The 11,846-nt window shown below is 35.2% G+C and overlaps 2 protein-coding genes across 4 annotated transcripts; both read right to left on the bottom strand.

Moving 5' to 3' along the window:
- Positions 1 to 758: 758 nt before the first annotated feature.
- Positions 759 to 1,529, bottom strand: LOC141651373 (uncharacterized). Its single transcript, XM_074459089.1, has 2 exons — positions 1,501 to 1,529; positions 759 to 1,167 (listed from the first exon to the last, which is right to left on the bottom strand). Exons 1-2 carry the CDS (start codon positions 1,527 to 1,529, stop codon positions 759 to 761), a joined length of 438 nt encoding a protein of 145 aa, XP_074315190.1.
- A 3,433-nt stretch (positions 1,530 to 4,962) lies between these two features.
- On the bottom strand, positions 4,963 to 9,480 carry LOC141653415 (MADS-box protein SOC1-like). Of its 3 annotated transcripts, XM_074461172.1 has the most exons (7): positions 8,836 to 9,480; positions 6,521 to 6,605; positions 6,277 to 6,338; positions 6,045 to 6,144; positions 5,681 to 5,722; positions 5,548 to 5,589; positions 4,963 to 5,404 (listed from the first exon to the last, which is right to left on the bottom strand). In XM_074461172.1, the coding sequence occupies exons 1-7, from the start codon at positions 9,015 to 9,017 to the stop codon at positions 5,267 to 5,269; spliced, it is 651 nt and encodes a 216-aa protein (XP_074317273.1). In that variant the 5' UTR covers positions 9,018 to 9,480; the 3' UTR covers positions 4,963 to 5,266. The 3 variants fall into 3 exon arrangements, with proteins under 3 accessions (XP_074317273.1, XP_074317274.1, XP_074317275.1); XM_074461173.1 differs by lacking the exon at positions 5,681 to 5,722 and having other exon boundaries at positions 5,022 to 5,404; positions 8,836 to 9,251; XM_074461174.1 differs by lacking the exons at positions 4,963 to 5,404; positions 5,548 to 5,589 and having other exon boundaries at positions 5,675 to 5,722; positions 8,836 to 9,251.
- Positions 9,481 to 11,846: the final 2,366 nt, after the last annotated feature.

Raw genomic sequence — 11,846 nt, 5'->3', positions numbered from 1 at the left:
AAGGCTATTTATAAAAGAAAAAGTGTGTAAAGGAAGGATCCTAAAAGCACTTCTTCACTCTATAATCCAAGAGTTATAAGAAGTAATCTCATTTAAAAATGTTTATAGAGAACAATCAGTTTGTAGGCTCAAGACAAAAATTCATTTTCAATGCAAACAGTGTTCTCCATAAACTTTTATGGGAACGCACATTTTTGCTAAAAATAGAAAAGCAAAAGACCCATTTTTGGAATTAAAATCAACTTGCATAAACAAGATTGGTATCTTTCAAAACAACTTTAAAGCATATTCTTTTTGTTATTCAGATTTATAAAATAGTATCTTTTGAACACAAGAAGTCTTATGAAAGTTTAAGCACTTGTCATATTTTCGAAATTTATTTCCTTTGTGAAAATTCTCCATTTGTTATATTAGATACCAGAGTGCATCGCACTGTTGCATGGTTTTGCAATCAGTTGACAAATTGAGAATGTTACACTACCTCGTTTACAACATTTGACTTAGCCTAGGAACTTTCTTCATCTTGATCATTCTTGCACCATCTTTGAGCAGTAATTATGAGCTTCAAATGATATTAAAAATAACTAAGAGGTAAACCATTAAATGACAAAGAAACTTGGCATCATCAACCAAATGTGGTCTAACAGTCTCAATATTTGGCGAAGGGACGCCACTCACATTCTCGCCTGGTAGCCACACATAATCCCAAACACAAATATCATTCCCGTCCCCAACTCTCCATCTAATCCGATCCAAAATCACCGCTTTCGCATTTCATAGGCTTCTCCATATATAACTTGGGTCATGGACTCTTCTTGCCTCAAGATATAAGTCGGGATAGCTTGGGTCACCGCTTTGATAATAACCTCCTTCCCGGGCTTAGATAGCATTCTCTCTTTCCATCCTTGTAATTTTTTCCAAACTCGATCTTCAATGCTAACACAAATAGCCTTTTTGGACCTTTCAATAATGGTTGGAAGCCCAAGATACCTCTCATATTTGTCCACCTCCCTAACACCGAGCGCACTAAGAATCACACTTTTGCTATTACTTGTGACCTTCTTGCTAAAGACAACTTCGGACTTATCATAATTAATTTTCTGGCCAAATGTTCCCTCATATAGACTGATAATATCAGCTATTTTCGAGCATTCTTGTAAATTTGCCCTAGTAGAAAGAACACAATCATCAGCAAAAAAACATGTGTGAGACTCGAGGGGGGCCCTCGACACACACGCATACTGTAGAGCAATCCCTCCTCCGAAGCAACTCGAAGCAAATAAGAAAACGCATCAGCACATATTAAAAACAAATATGAAGGTATCAGATCGCCTTGTCGGATGCCTCGACTAGGGATCACCGCACTAGAAGTTTTCCCATTCACAAGGAAGGAAAGTATAACCGTCGTAACACACGACATAACATTTGCGACACTAGCTCTCGGAAAAACCCAACCACTTCATCATCGCCTCCAGAAACTCTCACTCCACTCTAACATACGTCTTACTCATGTCTAATTTAAGAGCCATGTTTCCAACTCGCCCCTCTCCACCCCGTTTCATAGCCTAGAATGTCTCAAAAGCCATGAGAGCATTGTCCGTAATAAGCATCCCCGGTGTGAAGGCACTTTGGTTCTCAGTAATTATCCCATTCAAGAAGCCCTTCAGCCTATTAGCAAGAGACTTCAATATAATTTTATAAAGAACAATACACAGACTAATAAGCCTATACTTCATTATTTTGGTGGGTGTATTACACTTTGGAATCAGTACGACTGAAGTTGCATTAACACACCGAAAATCAACACGACCAGCCCACCAATTTTTCATAAAGCTACACACCTCCCCCCTCCCCAATCACCTTCCTAAAATTTTTAAAAGAGAGCACTCATACCATCCGAGCCCAGATTTTTGTGAGGATAATACATACTAAAAAGCACCTCCTTGATCTCCTCATCATTAACCGGGCTATCAAAAACCTGATTTATATCGCTTATAATAGTTGGTGGTACGCACTGCAAAACCTCTTCAAATCCAATCGGCTTTCTTATGCAAAAAGGTCACTGAAATACCCTGTCATAATATCGCTGATTTCCGTCTCCTCCGTACATACACGACCACTAGGGTCTTCAAGGCACGAAATCCTATTTTTCTTTCTTCTTTGTTTTGCTTTATGGTGAAAATAGGTTGTATTCTTATCGCCGTCTCGTAACTCAAGCCTCTTAGCCCTAGTAAACCAATAAGTCTCCACCTGCTTTCGTAGCTTATTCACTTCCTGCACAATACTCTGACATCGCTCTAACATATCTGTCGACGGAGCTCTCCTTTTCCACCTCAAAAACTCATCCTCCTTCTCTTTTAATCTCCTCTTAATATCCCCGAATGTGCTTTTAGCCCAAGATGTAAGCTTCACCGAACAATTTCTGATTCTTTCTTCAACATCCCCCCTACAGCCCCTTGTCAAGCTTCCTTACCAACTTCCACACACCCCGCTTCCGAGAGCCAAAACAGTTCAAATCTGAACTGCCTACGCCCTCTCATTTGATCTTCATTAACATCACAAATCCTTAATAAGAAGGGCAAAATGATCCGAAGCATAGATAGGAAAATTAAATACCTTCGCCGACGGAAATAAGGTACACCACTCCTCTGTAGCCACCGCCCTATCCAATCTTTCCCGAACAAAAGTCCGTGTAGATTTACCTCTATGACAAGTAAACTTATTGCCATTATATATCATATCTCTTAGAGCACAATCATCTAATGCCTCTTGAAATGCATTCATCTACCTTTCCCCCGAAAGTTTCCCCCTTCTTTCTCCTCCGGGCTAAGAATTTCATTGAAATCTCCAAACATAATCACTGGGACCGAACTCATTCGGCTTAAAAGACCCACCAAGCTCCAAGTTTTATGTTTATTCTCACTCTCGGGCCAACCATAAATCCCAACGCTCTCCAACACGGAACACTATTAGCATCCTTAATCTCTACCAAAATATGGTTATGATCGTAAGAGATTAATTCCGCCTCAATACCCTCCACCACAGCCCTATTCCACCAGCCCTACCCCTACTACTTATACATAAACCTGTCGTAAAACTACACCTCCCTCTAGTTTTTATCAACTCCCTCGCACTAATCATTGTCTCCATTACGAAAATAATGTTCGGGCCTTCCCTCCAACACCAATCTCGGAGGGTGTTAACTGTCTAGAGATTGCCCAACCCCTGACAGTTCCAGCTTAAGGTTTTCATTGGTGTTCACAGTGCTGGTCTCCGCCAGCATCCGCTACTTTCATATGATCAGTAACAGTAACTAAGCCTCCACAATTCAAACTCTTCACCTCCTTCTCCGCCTCTCTTTCATTCCGGACCTCTCCGCCCACTTTCCTCTTCCCACCCACCACCGTCACCTCAGCTTCTATCTCCTTCCCCCCACTTGGAGCCTTCCCTACACCTCTCCGTACCTTCACAATTTTTCTCTGGTGTGAGCTCTCTTTACTCCTGACCAAGCTCTCATTCCCCTCATCCAGCCCTCTACTTGCAGTGACCTTTAGAGCCTAGCCTCTTGACAGCCCCCATCGCACATCTACTTCCAAAATTCTCCTCCATCCCTACCTTCTCCCTTTCCCCATGTTGTCCTGCCAACGAGAATCCCCGCAATATTTTAACCATACTCCCCAACGCCTCTTCCTCGACATCCCCACCCTCCTCGTCATCAAAAAGTTTTCTAGCGCACGTCCTAGTCTTATTATCATTAGGCTTGGAGCTTCTAACCACCCTCCAAGGGGATGCCCTTAGCCATTCCCCAAATTTCCTCACCTCTCCCACTGGTCCCTTCCTCTCGCTACAATCTTTTTCCCCATGCCCACATACATAGCCGAGAAAAGGAAGCCCCTCGTAGGCCGACCCGAACTCTCCACTGCTTCCTCCCTCACGCTTTCATAGTAATCTCATCGATCAATGGTTTATAAACATCGATCACGACCTTCAGCCTCATAGACCTATTGATCGTCGGATTTACCGAATTTTCGACAGACACAAAGGTCCTCACATTGCCAAGATTAATGGCATTCTCTAACTTCAACCGGCCACCAACGGGTAAATCATATACTCGAATCCATATAGGAGTAAAGAATAAGGGTACCTCCGAAGAAATGGCCTCGTTCTCGAGATCCGAGAGAAGAAGAACGTGACGCTTGAAATGCCATGGTTGCTCCTCGAGAACCCGCTTCTTGTCCTCCTCACTATTGAACTTAAAAGTAACAATTTTCCGCTGCCTAACCACCACCTCGCCAACAACTCCATCCCACACTTTCCACGTCCCTATCGTAGTAAATGTTCCACTCCATATACAGCCGCCCAATCACACACAACCCGGCTTCATTCACTACTTCTGTGTCATCAGCCACCCAATTAACCTCCACCGTACTTTCCTTCTTCTCCCCATCATAAAGATCGTCCTCAATCGGAGAATTTAGATTGATCTGATTTTGTGCCCTAGATGAGGCCACAACGAAAAGAATCGATAAAGCTCCAAAAGGACAAGAAAAAAAAATCACTACGGTACAAAAACGACAAAACAATGATTAGAATGATAATTTTGTGAAAAAATAATGAGATAAAATAACTGGTTTAGTTACAATGTAATGTTTGATATTCAAATAGTCGAGATATTTCCAGGGGGCGGACACCTAGGTAAGCCTAGGGGCAAACATCCTCCCAAGGAAAAAACCTTGAGGGAACTTTTTTTTTATGGAGAAGAAGTTCAATATTGACAATCACAGAGACATCAGGCGAGACATTTTTGTGCAAGTTTATCGTAGGAAAAATGTCACTTAAACGGTTAATTTTTCATTTATTATTAGTTTCTATTTCATTACGGAGAGTTTTTTAATTAATAATAACGATTACCTTTTTCCTTTTTTTTTGAAAAAAAAAACACTAATTGTTAAGAAAATCAAATTAAAGAAAAATACACAAGTTAATGGCAAATTAAGTGCACAAAGTTAATACTCCATACAAACTGGTGAAGTGGTGTGTATTTGCCCTACAATTAGTCACATATTCATTACAGTTTCATAATAAAAACACTTCTCCTGGAATTATTATTCACCAGCAAGCTCAACCACAATCCAGAAGTGGTTAGCTACTCTTGTTTCGGGTCTGAATTCAGGCTCCGCAAAGCCTTGCTGGTTATAAGTTGATACACTTATGAAAAGAGGACAACAATTGCCAAACTGATCGATCATTTGGATTGAGTCGAGTTCTAGGGCATCCAACGATTTTTTCTGCTTTCCGGTAGCCCTATGAATAGTTCAGTTTCGACTTCTGGTATGCCATCGTCATCATCATTGTCATCGCGCTCTTGATCTAGTCCCGATTGGAATGAGGAAGGCATCTCAAGCTGATATGGTAGCGAAATTACAACTCATTATATATATATCATCAGCTTAAGCAAAAGCTTTTTATGAGACGGTCTTACGATAGCTTATTATCGATGTCACTGTGTAAATAGATCAATATCGATCACTGAAAGTTAAGAATTACCTTCTCTTTCAGCATGGCGTTTTCTTCTAGCAACAGCTTCTCCTGTACATAAATAAACAGCACCGAATTACTATATATGATGAGACATAAAATTTAGTGATTTGTATATATAGTAAAGCCTTGTTTATCATACCTCTTCATACAGCTTATCGATTCGCTCCATGAACAAGGCATTCTGAGTGATGACAACGTTAGTGAGTGAGTAAAATCGTCACCATATCAAGAACATCAAAGTCTGAGTTCCAAAAATAAGTTGAGATTGTCCATATAAATGGACAATGAAATAATGTATAGAAACAAGGGTATCTCAATATTTTTAGGGCTTGAAAAAGTAAGGTATGCCCGATGTATGTATCCTTACACACTAGTGTTAACGTAGAGATTGTTTTCAGATGACTCGAAAAGGAAAAAAGCAATTCAATTTGTGAGTCATTTTATTCCATTGCAATCTAAGAAGACGGAATAATGACTCTTAGGTACAATCACACAATTAGTACCTTACGGGCCCTAATGCTTGAAAGGCTCTTATCCAGCTGAGTTTCAAGCTGTTGGAGCTCCTCAATCGAGCACGTTTCGACGTCATCGCCCATCAATTTCCTAAGAATACAAGTAATGAACATAGTTCATAAAGCAGCAAATATCAAAACTAATACATACTCCGCACTATACTGTGTATTATTATACAACAATTATGTAAGTAATCGATAAATTGCAATATTAAGATGATACCTCTTAGATTGTTCGAGGGATTTAATCTTCTTCTCGAGTGTAATCGACTCTTCCTTGAAATGCTGCATCAAACAAATTATATATACATACGAGTATATCACTTAAGTTTTTAGTAAAGTCGTCGAGCAATAATACTTATGATCTGCTAGGTTCAAAACTCGTCAGCTTAACAAGTTCCTTGTGTCTCCGTTACACAAATAAAACCAAATCTTCATGGAACTAGGATTTAGGAAGTGAATATTACCTCCATGTGTTCATCTGATACTTTGCTTTTGGCATCGTGCAACTCCTTCATATGCCTCTGGTATCGCTCTATCGTTTTGTTTGTACTGCACCACCCCCCAACAACACGTACATCTCGACATGTTATTTTTCGCGTTGTCTATGTAATTACTTAAATGAACATCACTTGCTATCATTTGCTACGTAAACTCATTACAAAATATGTTCCTCAACGCCTTACAAAGTTATATGTTGAAATCGTAAAGATATACGGAGTATATTATTATTTTTGCATGATTCATTATTAGAATAGAATGATTACTTCCTCGTAATAAAAACTTTTAGACAAAAGATTAACGAGTCATTTTTTGCTGTAAGCTCGGTTCGAATCACTTCACTTCAATTCCTCTAATTTCATGTATTTTCTGTTCAATCAATAAGTTCGGTTTAGTTCAGTTCAGAAAGTTCCGGTCCAAAAGAATGAAAGCTTAGTCTCTAAGAATTTGTGCTTTTAGAAATGGTACTACAAGAAGTAAGAACAGCAAATACAGATGGAGAAAGTTAAGCATTCTGGACAAAATTGGTTAATGGTAAACTTAGTTAGTAAAATGAGGCTCTTGTTTGAATCTTGCTCATCATTTCATTTTGACAGGCTTTTACTCCTCACTATGAACCAAAAAAAGTTACTGTAGTGAGCATCCACACTCTACTGACACAATTCATATGAAATTTAATGATAAAAATAAAGCCTGAACAAAGTACATACATATATAGTAAATGTACTTATTTTTGAGGACTCAATCATGTAGTCATGTATCTATAACGCGTCCTTAATTCACCTATCGATCTAGCTTAAACATAAACAATCCTCAGCTTTGAAGCTCTAAAATGTAGCAGTTTTAAAATTCACGAGTATAGTAAAAATTCAAACAAAACCAAATATAAGGCACACCGAGTATATAAAATTAATCAATAGCTAGAAGCTATATCTAGCAAGGCTATAGCATATTACTCTACAAGAGAGGACCACCACTACATCTACCACACCAAAAGATTATCAGTTTATTACTAATACACCTTCACTAATTTAATTTTAAAATACAAGGCATGATCAGACAGATCAATTGCATGATCAATAAGGGTAAGTTACTATTTACCATGTGAGAAGTTGAGCCTATCAACAAGCCTTAAAAAAACTTGATGCATTGTCCAAGAAATATCTAATTTTTCGGTCCGTTTTTCTTAAGATCATAACTTTTGGTCTGAAATAAGACGGGTAACATGTCATCATTTTACAATAAAATGTTTTTACTTTTTGATAACATGTTACCATTATTGTTCACATTATTTTCAAGATAAAAAATGACACCTCTAGTCATAACATTTTGTGAATTAATTGGTTACATTTTCTTAAAAAATGACAACATTTTATCCGTCTGACAAATAAGACCAAAAGTGTCCGTCTGAAACAAGAATTTGTGCTAATTTTATTTATGTTTTTTAATTATATTTTATCTTGTTTGACTAAATTACTTACTTAAATTGACATGGAATCAAATGGTGTGTGTATGTAGCAACACTAGCTAGCTAGCATCTAGACTATGCATTCAACTTCCAAATGACAAAATCTACATAATAAATGGCCTGCTCTTTAACTGAAATACTGCAGAAATCTTCACAAAAGATTTTCATTTAAGTATAGATGCCACAGGAAATAGTCAATAGTCTCTCTGTGTTAATCGTACGGGTGAGATTGCTTATAATGGAGAGGATCCCCACTCGCTTATATCTAACCCCTTTTACCCCACAATCATAGGTGTCACACAAATGTGTTTATGATGTTTCAAGTCCCGGATCTCATTTGCAGTATGAATTTGTCATATTTCAAATCGTACCCATCTAATCAACGGCCGCCTCAAAAAAGAGAGATTAAATTTGAGTATTATTAATATTTATCAATATTGCCTCAAAATATTCAGAATTAATATTTTAGTGGATATATCTCAAATTTTGGACTTATCATACACCTAATCCATTTTATTTTGTGTTTGTTAATCAAAGTATCCCTACCGATAGCTGGTATTCCATAAAAAATGAAGGCAAATATAAAAAAACGACCCTTTCCATGTTGGGTTTTTTCCCTAATCTGTTTTTATTTCCTGGTTTCTGACCAAATAGGCAAATACCATGGAATCGGTCCCAAACCCGCATAACTCAAATAACAAAGAGCACAAATTCTTACCTCTAACCGCACTAGCAACCGATTCAAATAAAGTAAAAAAGGAAAGGGGTGTAAAACATCACAAACGGAACAACAACGAAAAAAAATAGACAAACCTTAAGCTAGCAAACTCATAGAGTCTACCAGTAGGAGAGAAAATCACAAGTGCAACTTCAGCATCACAAAGAACTGAAAGCTCAAATGCTTTCTTCAACAAACCATTTCTTCTCTTTGAAAAAGTCACTTGTCTACTTGAATCATTCTCTATCCTCTTCATTTGTGTCTTCCCTCTCACCATTTTTCTCTCAAAAAAATTACAAAAAAAATCGAATTAAGCATAAACCATTTGAGAAAAAAACTACTCAAAGATTAGATCTTTGATGGTTTAAAAAGATTAAAAAAGCGAAAAAAAATAATTTAAAATGAATGTTAAGAAAGTTGTAGAAACCCTAGAAATGATGAGAAATTTTTATAATGGAATGTAGAAGAATAATTGAAAAAACAAAGATAAAAACTGTTTCCTTATATTATTATTATAATAATTTAACTTTTTATTTTTTTTATTTCTAGTTAGTTTCTCTCACTAGGTATGTCTTTAAATTTATCTCTCTAAAAAAAAGAGGATAAAATAAAAGTAGAAAGGAGTGATAAAGGAAGACCTAGAGGACCCAGAACCTCATCTCTTTCTTCTTTTGGTAATCTGAGAAAAAATCAAACAACCTAAAAAAGCATAAAAATTTAAAGAATTTATGAAAAAGAGTGAAGAGGGGATCGAATATTGTGCAATAAATAGTGCAACTTGGTGGGTTTTTATTGGTTTTCAATTTCTTGTTAATTTGGAATTTGTGGAGTTGGATGTATTGGGGCATGTTGTAGTTTCATCTTGTCACTTGCACGTGGATCTAGAACATATTTGTGCAGAGTACTAGCTAATAAAAATAAGTAATAGGTGTAGCATTAATAGGAGTATCTAGGTAGTACATCATAAGTCCATTATGGGTGCATTTTGGTAAGTTACAAATTTTTGTTTAAAGATGGAAAAATTTTAGTCCAAAATCGATTATTTTATAGTCTAATACGTCCTTTACGCAAATGTTTTTTGGGCTCTGATATCATGTCAATAAATCATTTCAATCAAAAGTTTAAGCTGATGATTGGAATTTTAAGCTCATTTTTATACTTTAACACAAATAACATAAATTTATGTTATACAGAAAAAATGTCTAATTAGAATTAGCAAATAGTTTATCTCATTTATCTAACTATAATAACGTGCAATGCAATGTAATTCGTTTAAAGTTTAAGATTGATATGTGAGTCTTTAATAATCAACTTTTTGGAGGTAAGTTTAAATTTCAAATGTATAAACCTTGTGAGTTGTGACATGGTACAAGTATCATGTATTGTAATTGGATATGAAAGTAATTGTGTATAATAAAATCAAGTAAATGTCATTTTAACTTAATCACGTTCATTTATAGTTTAATTTGTACCCCTCCCTTAGAATGATCAAGCTTAAGACATACGAAGTATTTCAAGTTTAAGAAACATTTTAAGGGAGGGTCGGGGATAATAATAAGGTGACTAGATTCTCTGACCCATTTCCATGTCCAATCTTAAGACCCACTAATTCTCCATTTGACACACAGATGTTAATCATAAAAACTGATTGTGTAAATATAAGAAAAAAATCCCCCTACTACTAAGAGAATAAAAATTCTCTTAATTTTCCCTCCAAAATGCATTTGTCTTATTAAAGGAAACAAGTAAAACTTTCTTTTAATAAACTATTTATATTTTCCTTCAAATATAATTTTATTATAATTATAATTATACTCTAATATTTTAATTAAATTCAAAATTATGATTTTTTTTCATTATAAGTTTAAATTTAAATTTTTCATAATGCAATAATGATTACTTTAGAAAGTAACATAAGACATCTTCCTTCTACTAAAAGAATAAGATGTCTCTCAATTTTTTCCGCTGAAGTGAAATGTTCTGTATTTGTCATCGCACTATATCATACAAGTATTAATTATATACCATAAATAGGAGATACTATTACTCATTTTTAATTTGTAAACACACATTAATGAGATATTTTGATTTACTATACATGTGGGATTGCATTAATAATGAGGATCATATGAGAAAAATATTCTCCACGATTTTTTTCATAGTTTTATTTTCTTTTTTTTGCTACAAAGGTACTCTACAAGTTGACTATCTCATTTTGAGAATTCTGTAATTTTATTGTATAATTAAGTCATTACTTGAGGTTATTCTTTTGGTAAATGTAATTGTATAATAATAATGTTTTTAATAATTACGTAATAGTTTATATAATTAGTTTCAATTAAATATCAATCTTATTTAGTGTGAAAAGTGAAAACTATCAAATTTCCGCTCTTATCCGCTTACCAAGCTATAATATTTAACGTCTTTGTATATTATTATTTAAAAAACCGCGCATTTATGCGCGGGTTCTACACTAGTTATGTATTAATAGATAAAGATAGTAGAATACAAGATATGACACGCAAATGAAACAGATGATCCATATTTGATATTAAGCCCCAATTTCCCCCAAAGTAATTCTAAATATATGGTTCCTGTATTAATCATTTAAATTATTGTGTAACTTAGCCAATTTATACTTTGAAAGGCGGGTATAACAATGGAGAATAAGTTCTATGAACATAGGAAATAAGTCACCTAAATTGGAGTTTTGAAGCAATTTTTAACAAAAGTGCATCTTAAGGGATTAATTTTTTTTAAAAAAAATATAAGGGAGTAATTTTAAAAAACTGAATTTTAAAAAGCAGTTATTTTTAATTTACTCTTTAAAATATGGTTTCACAATTATTTCTAAGATCTTTTTTATGATTGGTAGCTGTTATTTTATGTTTCTTCTTTTTTCCTTTTAATTTCTTACTTAGTTAATTTATATTGTATAAATTGGTGTGTCCCATACTACTAATTAGTTTAATGATAAACGTACGGTTTCTTAAAATATTTGCCCGTACCTTAAAGGGTAAGAGTAGTGGGGATTTTTATAAATACTTTCACAACCGATTATATATTTGAATAAAATTAAGAGTATTTTATTTTGACAAAAATCAAA

This window comes from Silene latifolia, chromosome 4, assembly GCF_048544455.1.
Source record: "Silene latifolia isolate original U9 population chromosome 4, ASM4854445v1, whole genome shotgun sequence".
NCBI classification, from domain to species: Eukaryota; Viridiplantae; Streptophyta; class Magnoliopsida; order Caryophyllales; family Caryophyllaceae; genus Silene; species Silene latifolia.
This window is presented reverse-complemented; position numbering and strand designations above follow the sequence as displayed.

What these genes read in the sequence shown, in the direction of transcription:
- LOC141651373 (XM_074459089.1), bottom strand. Translation starts at nt 1,529, where the DNA reads ATGGCTCTTAAATTAGACATGAGTAAGAC. An exon ending in AAATTAGACATGAGTAAGAC is followed by an intron (nt 1,168 to 1,500) that starts GTATGTTAGAGT and finishes TCTTTCTACTAG; the next exon opens with GGCAAATTTACAAGAATGCT.
- LOC141653415 (XM_074461172.1), bottom strand. Translation starts at nt 9,017, where the DNA reads ATGGTGAGAGGGAAGACACAAATGAAGAGGATAGAGAATGATTCAAGT. An exon ending in TATGAGTTTGCTAGCTTAAG is followed by an intron (nt 6,606 to 8,835) that starts GTTTGTCTATTT and finishes GGGGTGGTGCAG; the next exon opens with TACAAACAAAACGATAGAGC. An exon ending in TCCCTCGAACAATCTAAGAG is followed by an intron (nt 6,145 to 6,276) that starts GTATCATCTTAA and finishes TTGTATTCTTAG; the next exon opens with GAAATTGATGGGCGATGACG.